The sequence below is a fragment of the Sander vitreus genome, chromosome 23 (assembly GCF_031162955.1).
Source record: "Sander vitreus isolate 19-12246 chromosome 23, sanVit1, whole genome shotgun sequence".
In the NCBI taxonomy this organism is placed as follows: Eukaryota; Metazoa; Chordata; class Actinopteri; order Perciformes; family Percidae; genus Sander; species Sander vitreus.
Window position 1 is genome coordinate 6,315,015 of NC_135877.1, and position 16,800 is coordinate 6,331,814.

At 42.9% G+C, this 16,800-nt stretch overlaps 1 protein-coding gene across 1 annotated transcript in view; it reads left to right on the top strand.

Moving 5' to 3' along the window:
- Positions 1 to 4,324: 4,324 nt before the first annotated feature.
- The window catches only part of camk1da (calcium/calmodulin-dependent protein kinase 1Da), a 65,608-nt gene continuing 53,132 nt past the window's right edge, over positions 4,325 to 16,800 (top strand). The window contains exon 1 of the mRNA XM_078242557.1: positions 4,325 to 4,531. Coding sequence (XP_078098683.1) covers positions 4,434 to 4,531 — 98 coding nt within the window. The 5' untranslated portion in view covers positions 4,325 to 4,433. The remainder of the gene's footprint in view (positions 4,532 to 16,800) is intronic.

The following is a 16,800-nucleotide window of genomic DNA, read 5'->3' on the forward strand; positions in this document are numbered from 1 at the left end:
CAATGTATCACAAGTAGACACAATTCTTGTTTCTCGTAGTGTGTTGTGTTTTGTATTTGACAAATACACCTCTTCTAAATATTGGGGAAAATCTACGCCTATGTATTTGACTAACATCAGTTACTATATGTTTAAGCGACCAGCGGGTGAACGTAGTGGAGCATTTAGCTGCTACAGAGCCAGATATTTCCCTCAGGAGTTGATGGAAACCAGAACACGGCTAAAAGGAGATGGAGTCATCTGGAGGACACAAATGAATGCTATTGTTGCTATGAGGATATGCAACTGCATGCAAATGGTTTACAGCGTGTTGTGCTGCCCCCAAGTAGCTAATCAAATCCCAAAAAATCTGTTAATGCCAGTTTAAAATGAGAACTTACTTACATACCTTCAGTATTATGGAAGCGTAATGCTGCCACGGCAGAAAAAGAAAATAACGTTAAAAACATCTTATTACAATAAGCTTTTCACGTAATAACGTTTTTACTTTTTTTCTGCCGTGGCAGCACTACGCTTCCGTAAAGTGTAGATCAAAATACAGAAGAAAAGAAAAACATTTCTGAGGTAGAAGTGATCCCATAGGTTGAGTAAAATCTGTAGGCGGAGCCAAATAACCACAGTCTCTGTAGCTTAAAGGTGCACTATGAGTTCCTGCATGACGTCACTTCTGTTGACATTCCAAGTAAATACCAAACAAAACAGAGCAAGCTCGCCCCTCCCCCCATGTTTCCCATGTCACTAAAGGCAGCTACACACCAACCTGATAATCGGCCGTCGGACAGTCTGGCGAGGTCAGTGACTCGAGTCTGTTCGGTGTGTTCCGTGCCGTCGTCCGTTGGAGGAGCTGTCGGCCTTCATTTTGGTCGACCTGACATGCTCGGTCGGAGACAGGGCAGTCGGGACTCACCCGGAAATGGCGAGCGGGATGAGCGTGACTAAGCCTCTCAAAATCAGACGAAAATCTTTTAAACTGACCTTTGTCGATCTGAAATGAAGACAGGTTCAGCGACTGCATGGCCTATTTCTCGCGTAAAATGTTTTCAGAAACACGTTTCGGTGAACTATTTTAGTACAATATGAGATCGTATTCACCATTAATGGCTGGTTGAAAAATCCAAAATCCGGAAGCAGCAGCCAGACCCACGTGACGTCTTCGTCCAATCAGCTGCCGGTTTTCATTTTTTGGGCGACAATACAGATTAGCGCCGCCTGCTTTTATGGAGACACATTACGTCTCGTCACTTTGGCGTGTTCCGAGGCATTTTTTGGACTAACTCGTGGAGACTGATCAGTCCAACTGGCTTTTCTGCCGACGGTCGGCCGTCTGGTTGGTCTGTAACGGCCTTAACCCCCCCACCCCCTCCCCCAACCATCTTGTCGGTGATTGGCTGGAACGTGTTTGTTTTATTTTGGTGCCTATCCAGTCCCCCTAGTGTTTGTTTGACGTTTACGACCCCTGTGTTGTCTCCCGACACCGGGCTTTTTCACAGTGTATTCAGGGGGCAGGCAGCTAGCGGATCAAGGACAGATGCCTACGATTTGAGACAAAAATGAAATCGCGCTGAAACCATGCAGGAACTCATAGTGCACCTTTAAAGATGTTAGCCTTAAGCTCAGAAGAAAAGATATCACAATACAGAAAAGGCATTTTTTTTGCCAAACAAGCTTTTCCGTTAGCTAAAGTAAGTGTAAAAAATAGCTTCTTCTGTACCTCCCACTTAGACTGAGGCTTAATTCAACCAGTTAGATTATTTATTCCTCTGGGAAACGCCATTTTTCCCAGCAGACATTTGGACATGTCGTAGTAGGAAAAGCACAGGTGTTACCAATAACATTAACGATGTCTCTGTTCTATTAAAATGTCCCGCGTGACACTGAGCCAGCATGTATAATACCACAAATGAAGTCATCATCTGTTACTGTTACTGTGACAATCACAGACTGTGACTGTTACTGTGACATGTCAAAATGTCTTCTGTAAATGCATAAAAAGATCTATCTATCTGGTTCGTGGCTGCGACCTGAGCGGCATCTAAATGAGCTAATGTGATAAAATGAGCTCTCAGTGTGCGTGCCTATATGATCTGTCAAATTGACAATACCCCATGTATTTTAAAGGATAACTGAGTCATTTGATGATATTGGTTTATAATGTAATGCTTCTTTATGGCCCAGCCAATGAGATGATTGTTTGTGTATGTGTGCACGACTAAAATGTATGGCAATGTTTAAGCTGGATGTGCCTTTATTTTCCTCGACCTTCATCCTCTTTTTAACCATCTCTCTGATGCCCTCCTCGCCTCTCCTCCTCCTCCTCCTCCTCCTCCTCCTCCTCCCTTTGCAGCTGGGTAATCATCTTTCATCAGGGGAAGGGAGGTCAGGTTTGCTGACTTGGAGTAAAGGATGAGTTGGGGGAGGGAGAGGGGTTTTCCTTGGTTGCAGCTGAGGAAGAGCTGCAGTAGTTTGCAGCCGGAATACTCATGAGCAGCTGAGGCTGCAACACATTGTCCTCTCCCTCCCTCCCTGTGTGTGTGTGTGTGTGTGTGTGTGTGTGTGTGTGTGTGAGAGAGAGAGAGAGAGCAGTAACCCGGCCTGAGCTGACCCCAGCCCCAGCAGCTGTCAGAAGAGAGTCCTGGGGATCAGTGCTCCTCTGCAAACTGAAACTTTGTAATCCAGGTCCTAAACTGGCCGGTTAAACCCAGGTGAACGTGCAGCTGCAGGGGGTCACTGCCGATCACCGTGCTGCTGTGTTGACATATAACGACGCCTTTTGGGGTCCCTAAATGGTGATGGGTGCATGATGTCTGTTGTCAGCAAGTTGGTGCATTGCGAATTTACTGCTGCCACGTCCTGGCCACACACACACACACACACACACACACACACACACACACACACACACACACACACACACACACACACACCTCTCCCCCTTCTGTCGGACAGGATGCAGCTCTCTTTATTGCCATAACCTGCATTGCCACAATACGGCTCGATTTTAGTGTATTTACAGTAGGGCCTATATCATTATACAGTAAGGGAGTTGACAATCGAAAACGACGCATACTATTGTTAGTGGAGGAGTGGAAACCCCGAAAAAGTGCCGACAGCGCACCAACTAACGACGTTTAGACAAGTGCAGGTGGCAACAGCTCAGCGGTCGAGCTAGACGTGCGTAACCACCGTAATACAGGAGATTGGGAAATGTTGCCTTCAAATTAAAAGCACAACAGAAAAGATTTCATTTAAGAAACTGGTTAAATTGATGATAGCCCAACTGTAAAAATGTTTGATCAAATAATAAAAAATAATTGGTTTGGAGGGGAGAAATTGTTCACTTTGGAGGTATCCCTTTGCAATTGAGTGTGATTTGACTGTTATCATAATCGAAATATCTTTCGAAAGCAATTGAACCACTAATTCACTGGAGCAGGGGTCTTCAACGATTTTTAGGCCAAGGACCCCTAAGCTGAAAGAGAGACCGAGTAGGGACCCTCTACTACATATATTGTAGGCTATACAATTGAGTTGCCTATTAAACTGGGCTGGATGGATACAAATGAATGGATATTATATTATTTATACATAATGTTTTCATGTTAAACGGAAGGCACAGTGAATCCCTAAGCTTAACTGAATGGCTATTATAGTGGCTTAGTAAGCTTATCTTCAATGTGTAAATAAAATGTGTGTTTTTTTGTTTTGTTTTTTACAAATAGGCCAATTGAACTTTGCTATTTGTTTTTATTTTTTTTAATTTTTTATATAATTTGGCAGCCCCCCCCGCACTTACTCTGAGGACCCCCTGTAGAATATCTCTGCACTACAGCGTATACTTCAAGGTTCCTTGCTTACTGTTTCTGCTGTTTATGTGATGTTTTTATCAATCCTAAAAAATGTAGCCTATGTAAAGCTCGTAGAACTGTGTATGATGATGAGGATGATCATGATGATGATGGTATTGATTTAATATTATTAGTCCTAGTAATGGTAGTAATAGTGGTTAAGGTATATACACTTCATTGTTATTAATGGAACATCATAGCAACCAATTCATAGCTTCATACGCCTACGTTAAATACACAGGCTTTTATTATGAAAGCGCCGACGAGAAGTGTTGTTATCTCCTCGTGACTTGACATCCGCGGTCCAGACGGCCGGAGAGGAGGCGGGAGAGGAGGGAGAGAGAGAAGAGGAGGAGGGAGCCACTGAGGCAGCAGGGACACGGTAACCTGCAGGAGGACTCACATGGTCCTGCAGCAGAGGAGCACAGACCACCGGGACACTCCAAACCTCTTAACGTCACATTCAGTTCGGCTTATTCTACTTTCAGATAACGTTAACGTTACTCCTCCCTTTTTATTTCATTTGTTTCTCGCATCCCTCCTCCCGCAGCCCAGTGTCGGTCGGACTTGGGCCGGTAAAGCAGCGCCATGGCCCGGGAGAACGGAGACACCGGCAGAGGAGAGACGTGGAAAAAACAAGTCGACGACATCAAGAAATTTTTTGATTTTAAAGAAGTCCTCGGCACGTGAGTTGACTAACTTCCCCTCAGATATCTCTATGACGTTCCAGTAATATTCACACTTGTATTCAGTGTAGGCTACATGTGGGGCTCCGTAGTGAGTTGACAGTGACCTTAACGTTAAGCAATGTTACAGTTTTCCAATGATATCACCTCACGGTGTGCCAGTAACGTTACTGACCTTAACGGTACACATTTTGGACTGGCGTCACTGTGATAATAGGCTATATTTGTGTCTAGTGTAATGCATAATGTTTCTGTAATATTCATGAATGGGTCTGTTGTGCTGAGTGAAAGTGCAGTTCTCCATAGCAATAGGGACTTCATACCAACGCTACTGTTATCAGTTATCCAACTTTGAGCTATTTCATCTATTTATCAAGACCATTGCATTAACCTAACTATTTTAACTCGTTATGCCTTAGCTAACATGTCAACTACTTCAACAATTTTACCTAGTCTTATTTCACCATTTATCCATTGTAGCCATGCATTTCTACAGTTTATCCAAAGCTAACTGTCAACCATCTAACCATTACTTCTAGCTAACTATTGGAGCGGTAGCCTATATTATTTTGTTTTGTTTTTTGCTAACATGTCAACCATGTATCCTAACTAATATTCAGAGACTCTCACTGACTCAATAGCTTATGTGAGTAATATATTTTCTAATGAAATGGTGATTTCCGAAAAAAAAAAGAAGAAAGAAATTCCTATCATATTTATATAAAATGACTTCAGTTTGCCTACAAACTCCAGTATTCATGCTGGGTGCTAATATGTTGAGTATTCCAAAGTAACTTTATGGCAGGTTCACAGACACCCTCATAGCATTTCCTTTGATCTCTTATGCCATGATTAATATCTGGTATCTTATTGTAGCCTGTTCTGCTGTATGTGGTGTTTATATAGAGACGTGTACAATGATTTAGGATGACCAAGGTGCTTAAAAGTGAGCTGGTAGTGTTTATCTTTTTGGCACATTCTGTAATATTCCTGGAGGGGATTTTCTTGTTGATGACAGCAAATAAAGGCTTTAACCGACCGCAGGAATTTCAGTCTCTCAGAAGCAGTAACAGTCTCACCATTACTCTCACTTTTTTATTTCTCTTTCGCCTGGGTCATAAAGGAGATTTTACTCTCCAGCTCCATGTTAGGACATTTCTTCTCTTCCTCTTCCTCTTCTTCTTCCTTGTTCCATCTTTTCTTTTTCCGTCGTCCTCTTCCCTCTCCTTCACGTTCAAACAGGAACAGAATACAGGTTGACGTTCCTTGAAATCTCTGACAGCTAGTCCCTGTCAGCATCGCTCTGTTTTTCCTGCTGTGAGGAATGAGCTTCGTCTGTTTTGACTGCAGCCTGGAGGGGGACATTGGGGGGGATTAACTGCACAGGGATTAGGAAAACCTCCCCTGAATAGAAAGAAAGTTCAATCAATGTTGTGTAATGACTGAATGAGGATGGACGGGCTAGAGTTCGTTACTCCAAATCACCTGAAATTTGGACCGGATGTGAAAAACACACACACACACACACACACACACACACACACGTATGGATGCAGACTAGTACAGGACTCAATGATCCGAGATGTTGTTAGCCAAACATTAACCGGAGCTGCTGACGTCTCTTTGAACCTGATGCATCAGCAAAAAAGAGTAAGTGAGTGTGTGTGTGTGTGTGTGTGTGTGTGTGTGTGTGTGTGTGTGTGTGCGCGCGTGTGTGTGTGTGTGTGAGTGATGGGGGGGGAGAGTTGGTAGCTATGACTCAGTAGGAAACAGATGAGTTTTTTTTAATCAGTGAACAGAGTAGGGATGAAAGCAGCAGCCTGGAACCAATCAAAAATGAGTTGTTGTCCGAAATGTGCCATATGATTGGATGACCAGCCAAAGAGAGATTGTCATCAATGGCAGTGAAATGAACAGAAATACAGATTTGAATGGTTGCATTTACTAGCAACAGCAGCAGCAGCGTTGTGTTTAGGTGCAACGGCACATGTGTGAAAACAGAATCTTAACAGAATAGAATAGACTTTATTGTTATTGCACAAGTCCGAGTGTTAATGCCGTGATGAATATTTTGTCCGTCAGCGTTTTCTGAGCTGTATCTCTACTGACAGGATGTGATGTCACAGATCTGATACTGACCCATCACATTTTGTCTGCTCACACTGAATCACCCTGGCTGTGCGTTTGTGTGCATGTGTGTGTGCACTTGAACACCTCCTCAGTTTGTCACGTACCATTTTCTCCTCCACCTAATACTGGATTAATCTTGCCAGGTTGCAGGCATGTACAAAAGGCTCTCCTCGGTGTCATAGTACCGTCCCCTGGTGTGTAGGCTCTGTGTGTGTGTGTGTCCCTGTCGCTCACTATTCAATAATTCAACATAGTGTGTTCTTTGTGTGCGTGCGTGTGAGTCTCAGGTAGAGCCACAGCTCTCAGCAGGAAGGATCACAGTAAGAACAAATGCAAAAGTAAAGAAGAAGAGAGAAGGCGAGAGAACGGGTGTTTGCTTTTGTCATCGTGAGCAAATTTCAGCGTGCTATCAATCATCAACGCGCGATTACTTTCCATTGCCGATTAATCTGTCGATCATTTTCTCAATTAATCGATTAGTTGTTCGGTCTATAAAATGTCAGGACATGGGGATGGGGGGGAAATGTTGATCGGTGTTTTCACGAAGCCCAAGATGTCGTCATCAAACGTCTCGTTTTGTCCACAACTCAAAGCTATTCCGTCTACTGTCACAGAGGAGAGAAGAAAACCAGAAAATATTCACATTTAAGATGCACGAATCAGAGAATTTTTACTTTGACTCTTTCATAAAAACTGTCGATTGACTTAATGGTTGACAACCGATCCATTCATTGATGATTCATGTTTTTGCAGTTCTGGTTTGGATTGGCCTCGTGTTCTAGACGAGGGGTCAGGGACTTAGTGGACACAGTGAAAGGTCTTTCCAAGTAGTTCAACAGAAAGACAAAGTGTGTGAGTGTGCATGGTGGGAACATCACTGTGCCATCTAGGGCACGCTGCCCTTAATTGATGCTCTATTTCCCTGCTGCTGGCACTGTTCTCTCCACTGTTTCTGGGACTGCAGAGCCCCCCCCCCTCTCTCTCTCTCTTTATGTCTCTCTATATCTCCCTCTGTATGTCTGAAGCTCCGTCATACACCTCCCTGCGTGTGTCCCTGTGTTAAACTCCAACAAGCTTTTCCTCTTTTTTGTTGTTGTTGCACAGTCTAGTGAGGACAGGGTGCAGATTTGAAAGTTTTTATTCTTTTATCCCTGTTATAAATAATGTCTTATAAATAGAACAAAAGATGATTGTTTGCTATGTGACAAAGCCAACTTCATCAGTGGACTGCGAGCCCACGTTTTAACAGCGTGTGTGCGAGTGTGTGTGCCTAGATGTGTACTTTTAGATGAACGTGCGTGTGTGTTTGTGAAGTGTGTGCGTTGCGTGTGCGCTGTCACAAACACAGTGGAATTTGAATACTCACAGTATGTCGGCAGGCTTGTCCTCTGTTCGTCTATCCATCTGTTCTATGTTCTTCTCTTCTTCTGCCAGTTTTCCTTCTCTCTCTCGAGTCCCTCTCTCAGGCTGTGATTGGTTGTTGTTGTTGTTCCTTGTTGTCAGCTGCTGATTTTGTTGGTGTAATGAAGCAGTTGTTGCTTGATGGCATTGGTAATGTCATGAGTCATTATGGTGGCGGGGATTGCTGATGTGACTGATGAAATTGTCCGTGTTGTTTGTTGCCGTGATGATTCACCGATGATGATGACGATGTCGTTGGCATTGTTGATGCTGCCGACGTACGTCAACAATCACGCTGTTGCTTCTGTTCTGTTGCTGACAGTAACAGCATGCCAACATGATGATGACATGGTAGGTGGCAGTGCTGTAGTTCTGTAGCTCAGACTCCAGACGTCTTGCACTCGTTGGTATTTGTTCTCGGACTTGGCCATTGGTCTCGCCAAATATTTCAGTTGGTTTTGTCCGAGTCCAGCTTATAAGTAACTTCCTCCTTCAAAACAACACCATTGATAAAGCGCGCTTGTTCAGAAAACAGGTATTGGTTTGATTCAAAATCCATCTAGAACGAGCATTGACATCGGCCCCATGGTATATGCCTGGGCCTGGCTGCGCCATATGTCTCCACGCCGCGCGCGCGCACGGAGCCATCAGTCATTTTCATTTTGGAAGCGACGTCGACGAACACTTTGTACTATGGATTCTTCAGGACGTACACAGTAAGTAAGTGGTCTTGAAGAGGATTTATTTTCTGTCTCGGTCTTAACTGTCTCTCATTTGGACTTGGTCTCAACATGGACTCGACTAGTCTGGCTCTTTGACTTTTCTTGGACTCAACAAAGTAGGTCTTGCCTACAGCACTGGTTAGTGGTTTTGATGATGGGCGAATTGTGTTGTTTTTCGGTGCTATTAATGTTTTGGCATCGACCTTTGTTCTGTGTTTGGATGTTGCTGTTGACTTTGTTATGGCTGCTGCTATGTCGATGAATATATTGACAACGCTATTAATGTTTTTGAAGTTTTAATAAACATGATATGTTAATGTTTATGTTGAACGGATGTTGTTGATGCTGTTTGTGATGCTGATATTAAGGGAGAATTGTGGTTTATTACAATGGGACTTTCATGGGTGTGCGGGGAAAACACACACCCATGAAGGACCCGATGAAAATTTGGGCCTTACTTTTATCACTTTCATAGTTTTGGCGACCATTTCTAGTCATCGCGATAACATCCCATTCACCAGAGTAACAGACGAAACACCGCGACATGGTTACAACAAAGTCTGATGCGGAAAGAAAAGTGAGCACACCTACGGTAAAATCTTTCCTTGTTAAACCGTGTTGTAGCAAACTCTGGCGACTGAAATGTTAATATTACAAATATGAATTAAAATCTACAAAAATGAGACCAAATTGTATGAAGCTTAATAGTACTACTGTTGTACTTGTTGCTTTGTTGATGACTCTGTTGCTGATGCTATTCATCATGTTTGATGTTGAAACTTTAGTCTGTCTTCTAGTTCTAGGCGAGCGGAGGATTTCAACACAGGCACAACACTGAATATGCTGATCTTAACTCAGTGCTACTAAATCTGAGCTACGGTCATGTCACACACCCCGCCCACACAATTAAAAGCATTTAAGAAGTCAGTTTTTCCTTTTGGTACATGCTGCAAATAATACACGTGCCTTTGCCAGCTGTCAGGACTTTCCTCATCACTAAATGCATTTAATGTGAAATTGTGTGTGTGTGTGTGTGTGTGTGTGTGTGTGTGTGTGTGTGCGTGCGTACGTGTGTGCGTGTGTGGAATCTCTCTGCACAGATTGACACGTGTATCCAGACCTCTGAGTATTAATGATAATAAACTTTAGTCCATTATCGGATCAGCGCTCCATTTTAAGCTTCTCGGCAACCACATCGAGCTTATAATGCCCCCCCCCCGTCTCCCCTTCTGCTCTGTCCGACAGCTGTGTGCACGCCAGTGTGTTGCTGTTCACGTATGTAACCACAGTCACCATCTTCAAAAAAGAAGCACGGAGAATGTTAATGTAAGAAAACACGTATATTATCAATTGCAAAAAAAAATGGAGACGTTTAAAAAAAAACCAACCGTTGGTTGCCTGGGTTCAACAACAAGAGTTGAGCATTTTTTACTCACATTTTTTTTTTTGCGCTTTTGACATGTTTTTTTCAAACGTTTTTGTTAACATTTCTTCGGAAAAAAAAAACCTATTTGTATAGGGGCCACTAAAAATTGACTTTGGGCAAGTAGAATGTTTTTTTTTCACCTGCCCGACCGCACAAGTGAAAAACAACCTTAAAATTGAACCCTACGAGCACATAAAAAGAGACAGATATTTGTGAATGCAGGGCCATTACGCATCAACAACACTTAACTTTTTTTTTTTGTCTGGGGCAACTTGTCCTGGTATCCCACTGTGACTCCATTTTTGTCAGTTATGGAAGTAAAAATGACAAAGAAGACAAAAATGCAGTTTCCCCATGACCTATTAAATGACAACTCTTTCAGGAAACACAGGTGAAGATGTCTGCTGAGTGCACTTACTCCCACTGAAGATATTTCCCATTCTTTCCTTTATTCAATGTGCAAGCGCAGAAGAGGTACACGCAGTACGCAGGGAGACTAAATGAATGCAGGTGCTTTTGGGAAGCTGAGGAAACGGGACACCCGATGGTAATGCTTCAGTTTGTTTCTCCTGATTGGCGGATTTGGTTTCAGGCCTGTTTCGCAACATAAAAGGTCCCGACAACAACATCTGTTGTTCGAGAGGGGAATCAGGGCCACAGCCTGCTGGGGGACAAATGTTATTTATTATGATGAGGTTAGCAGTTGGTCGGGTGACCGTATTTTGGTGATCAAGGATGACAGGGTGCTGCTGGTGGGGCAGCAGAGTTGTGGGGACGTGAGCAGTGTTGCTTACTGTCTTCCTGCAGGCTGTTGGGCTGTCAAAGCATCATTAGAAGTCAACAGCAGATATCCCGTGGTCCATTTGTTACAGCGCTGCTCTCTGCAGAGAGGAGCTACACCATGTATGAATAAGTGCTTGAAAAAAAAAGCCAAATAAATCAATTCAGTCCTTATTAAACTTAGTTTCAAGTCTTAAGTATTTCTCACTCTAACATAACATTTTCATGGCTAAATTAAAGGTCAGAGAGAAACACCCCTAGGTATTATTTATTAAGAGTTTAACGCTCATGAGTAACAAGTGTCCGCTTCAAATGTTGATGATAAATCCTAATTGGTGCAAAGAAATACATTTTATTTTTTATTTTGTATCAGTTTATTTGTCAGGGACAATACATATAGGCGTTGTTACATCTAAAGTGCAACCCGATGCAATGTATGTGAGACTTCTAGCCGTAGGCTAATTTGCAGTCCTCGTCCCTGGTTAGGCTTTTAGAAATGACACACATGGGAAACGTTTAGAACAAGATGGTGCGACGATAACCATCTTGTTGTAAACGTTTCCAAGACTGAAGAGATGTTGTTTGACCCTCGGGGAGTCGGTGACCACAGGCCTGTGGTCATCCACAACCAAACCATCACTCAGGCCCACTCATATAAATATCTTGGTGTTTATATTAACGAGTCACTAACCTGGAGCACACATGTCGACAGTCAGCAGCGGTTGCATTTCAAAACTCAAAAACTCATTCATCCCAGTGTCTATTAAGCTTCTAAATAGCCGCAACTAATAGGCAGAATAGGCCTGAATGACGATGAAGATATGTAATTGTTGTATTTGTGATCTCTCTTTTCTTTTGGGGATTTTGATTTTGATTTATTTATTTTGAGTACGTTTAACCAGTGTATTGCATGACACCGTGTTGGGTTTTTATACACAATCAGGACCATAGTACGGTCTGTGGTATAGTATTGTGCAGTATTTGTTGTTTGTACATGCTGTCTGTATTCATTTGTTTTTACTATGGCTGCAGCATGGGTTGAGTGCCCAAGACAAATTTCCCACATTGTGGGACAATAAAGTTAATCTTGATCTTGATCTTGTAAACACTATGACATGGACATAAGCACCTTTTTCCAACTGAGCCCCGCCCCCTTTGAAACTGTTAAAAGAGCACAGACAAAACAACACAGACAGAAATCCTTGATGTAAAATTAGGGCTGGGCAATATATCGATATTATATCGCTATGTGAGACTAGATATAATCTTAAATTTGAAGTATATTGTAATATAACACAGTGTTGTCTTTTCCTGGTTTTAAAGGCTACATTACAGTAAAGTGATGTCATTTTCTGAACTTACCAGGCTGTTCTTTTGCCTTTACCCACAGAGTCATTATATCCACATTACTGAGGATTATTATTATTATCAAAAAATCTCATTGTGTAAATATTTTGTGAAAGCACCAATAGTCAACCCTACAATATCGCCGCAATGTCGATATCAAGGTATTTGGTCAAAAATATCGTGATACTTGATTTTCTCCATATCGCCCAGCTGTAATGAGTAATTAACCAAAACAGTTTTGACTTTGGGAGGCAATTGTGTGTTCGTGTAGGAGCCAGTTACTTGTAGCAAGAAGCTAACTGAGAAAATGCATTTTCAAGGCATTAACATTTTAACATGGTTAATCTTGGTTTGAAAACATGACTAGTATCTTATTAGTTGCCTTTGACAAATGCAATTGCCAAGGAATCTGAGGATTCACACTGAGGTCTATCTTCTGTATTGTTTCTGGGAACTGGGGAGAGTCAGTTAGCGGAGTGTATCCTGGCAGTGTGAAGAAGGCTTAAAACAGCATTTAGACTGTCATGTGTCATAGAATTGACATACATTTAAATAGTTGAATGAATAGATAAAAGGGATGTTTTCGATTTTGTTTTACTAATAGTATGTTTGCTGGCTAGTCAAATATGTCATTGGTGGGTTGTGCTGTGCTGGGGGGAATTTTACTCATGACCTCAGTATTTATTAAAGGTCCCATATCACGCTATTTTCAGGTTCATACTTTGGGATATTTTGGGTTTCTACTAGAACATATAATATAATTTTTTTCACACTGTCTGTCTGAATATACAGTACCTGTATTCACCCTCTGTCTGAAGTCTCCGTTTTAGCGCCTGTCTCTTCAAGACCCCTCCCCAAAAAGCCCAGTTAGCTCTGATTGGTCAGTGTTTCTGGGTCTGCTGCATCTGCACTCTCATTGCAGCCGGGGATTAACTGTAACGGCACTGTAACTACACTTCCTACCTATATATATATACATATATATGTAATAAAAAAAATAATAAAAACCTAAATAAAACCTTTTTATCCTATTTACTCTGAGCATAACATTTATTTAGAACATTTTACACTCTTTTAGTCTGCATGGCTAAATCTGGCCCATTTACATGACTTTGTGCTCATGTTGATTAATGAGCGTTGTCCCTTTTAAAATAAAGAAATGAAAAATCTTACACCGGGAACAGTCACCAGGTCATTGAGAACATTGTTGTGCCTGTCTGTCTCAGAGGAAGTGTAACCGCTTTGGGGTCGCCATTATAATATATTGCAACAAACTGTAACCACACTCACTGTGACTTAAACAAACTGCCGAGGCGACATAGCTTCGCTCCGTCTGCATGTGTCGGAGCCCCGCTCTCTGTCAACATGCAGAGTGGACAGATAAGCTTGCGCTTACGCGCTCTCAGGTACCGAAATTTGGCACCATTTGATTTAAAGTGAAACGGTCCTCGGTAGTACTGACGTAATTTGGTCAGTACCCAAAAAAGTACCAATTCGATACCCAGCCCTAGTTGTGACACAACCGTACGGAAGTCCGGACGGCTCGTTTAAAAGCACCGTTTCTGAATACAGGCTGTGTGCATTTCTCTGTGGATTGAGCATTTTGATACCTTCACTGTATTTATATAGCACCTACACCCGCTCTATAATAAATAAATAAATTAAAAAAACATGGAAATCTACCTTTTTACAATATGGGTCCTTGAAATCCTGGCTACAGCCGTGTTAACTACACTTGCTAGAAAACCACCACCGTGTACAAGTATTTTGGCAAAATAAAGCAGGGAGAGACAAGAATGTTGAACCTGCTGGGTAAACCTGAACGTTACAGAGAAAGGATCCTCTCCTTTGAGCAGAGCATTGGAACAGCTGCTGCTCTGCCTGTGGGGATTTGAAATATGACTGATCAGATGAAATATCTGTCAGTAAATGTTGTGGTTACCCTCAGGGGACTGCATTGTGTGTTGGAATGACATTGCTCGTAGTTTTACTTCAAGCTTCCATACATTTCCCGTAGGGCTGCACGATATGAGCTAAAATCAAAATCACGATTAATTGCACATTTTACCTCGATAACGGTAAATGAACCATAATTAAACTTTTTTGTGATTCGAAAAAACATCTTTTGCGTGATAAAAATGTAAATAGGCTATACAATCTATTTCGTTACTGTTAATTAACTTGTCAGTCCTAACTTTGAACCAGCAAGTAGCGTCCTCTTTTTTTCTGTTTGTGGAGAGCTACGTGACACATGAAACTATAGTGATGAGGACCGGCGAGTTAAATCGGCCGTCCGAGAGTATACCAGGCAGACACACAGCTGACAACCTGCCGGTGGAAGCGCTGGAGACAGGCTTGGACCAACACGTTCTCGCTCCGAACTCGTAAAATACGGACGTTTGGACAGTGGCTGTCAGCGTCTGAAGCGACGAACAAAGCGCCCCTCAGCGTGTTTGTGAGCAGCAGCTACGCAGGGTTTGAAGATGACGTAACACTAAGAGCGACTATGGTAGCGGGTAGTATGTAAGGCAGAAATTCCGCGTAGGGATTGTGGTTGGGGTGGTGGATGGGTCAAACAACACAGGACTTTCACCCAGGAGACCCGGGGCTCGTGTCCCGCGTGTCACGTTTCCTAAAGTCGCTTTCTTCTTTTCCTAAACCCAACCGTCCCGTTCTTCCCGCGTGTCACGGAAACGTAAGCCCACCCACGACCTTTTCGTTAACATAACTGCGTCAAAAGGGACGCCAATAGTCCCGACCAAGGGCGTTTGGATATAGCGCGTTCTATGGCGCTAAAGGAGACTTTTAGCGTCAATAACAACGTCAATGGCACCGGACCAAGCGTCCGTATTTTACGAGATGGGAGTGAGGACACGGGGGACAGGATCGGCGGACACGGAGTGTGGAAAGTGTGTCAGAGCCTCCCGGACGGGTGAAATGAGACTCCGTTTCCTGCTTGTCGGTCAACGGGTAATGATCGGTTCAAATTTAATTTCATTGTGCTTTCTTTTGGAAGGCTGGCTGCCAAAATTGCCAGCTATCAGTAAACAGAAGGTAGTGGCTGGTGTCTGGTGTGTGCGCCGGGGTGTGTGTGTGTGTGTGTGTGTGTGTGTGTGTGTGTGTGTCGGCCCGCCCTGGCATTTGGCGACTGGCGAGTGTTAATTTCGGACCCTGCACACGCGGTAGAATGTTTTTAAGGGGAGAGTAGGCCTATCAACAGAAATAAATTATCGTCATTGGAAAAATACGTCAATGACAGCTTCAGAATTTTGATGCTGATGAAATTTACGATTTATCGTCAAGCCCTAATTTCCCGTGAATCACTCAAACATAACCAGCACTCCTGCTGAGCAGCAAACCACAACAGTGATCAGTTTAAGTGTCACACTGTATGTATAACACACCTGGGTTTCAGGTCAATGCTTAATTCATTCTCAGATTTCCCATAATTCATTTCGTCACAGTTCGAGGCACTAAACATAAAGGACTTTGTTTACTTTTAAAAGGACGTCAACAGTAAACCGAATGGCTGTGATACTGCTGACAGATTTTCTGACGCTACCTAAACAGAAAGGCATGTCAGAAAGCAGCTTAGCATATTTTCCCTTGAGGCTCTGCTGCTTCTGACTGTGGCAGGGCAAAATATAACAAAATACCAAAGCATAGGAGGAGGAAGAAGAAGAAGAAGAAGATATAACAGACTGGAAATGAGGAATTGTAATGAAAAGCAATGAGGGTGTGGAATAGAAGCACATATAAGCTTAAGGGGGCTGGCCTCAGGGGAGTCCTGTTCCACCGCTAAAGGATAAATATGTTTGAAGTCATTTTCCAATTTGCCTTCCTTTCCTTCCACCATCTGTCATTACCACAAACTCTGAAAGCTTTTGGTCTGAAAGAACAGCACTCTCTTCCTGTTCCGTGCTCCCCCCCTCTGTGATTTCCCTCCAAATACAACCTGGAGGCTCATCATGTCAAATGGAGAGAAGGAGCTGGCAGATGCTTACGATCTGCACAATAAGGATTCAGATCATGGTAATAATGAATTATTGGTGTCTGGCTCACCTGAGAAACGACTGGCCAGTTGAGAGAGAATGTGGGGCGCTGTTCAGAATCCAGAACGAATCATCAACCAGACTCTCTCTCTCTCTTTCTCTCTCTCTCTCTCTCTCTCTCTCTCTCTCTCTCTCTTTCTGTAAGGCTTTGTCCTCTGCAGGAACACGGACATCTGAGCTTTCCTTTCTTTCTGCTCATCTCCCGTTGAGACGAGAGAAGAGATTCGGCCCAGTCCAGAGATGTGGTGGTGAATAAAAATGTGGGGTACTTCTCACCTCAGGCGATCAACAATGCAGTGCAATGTTTTAGCCATAATAACAGTAGGGATAGACCGATTACCGGGCCCTTTTTTTTGGCAGTTTGCAGATTATCTGTATCTGTATTTGCCTGATAACCGATAAAGTTAATGA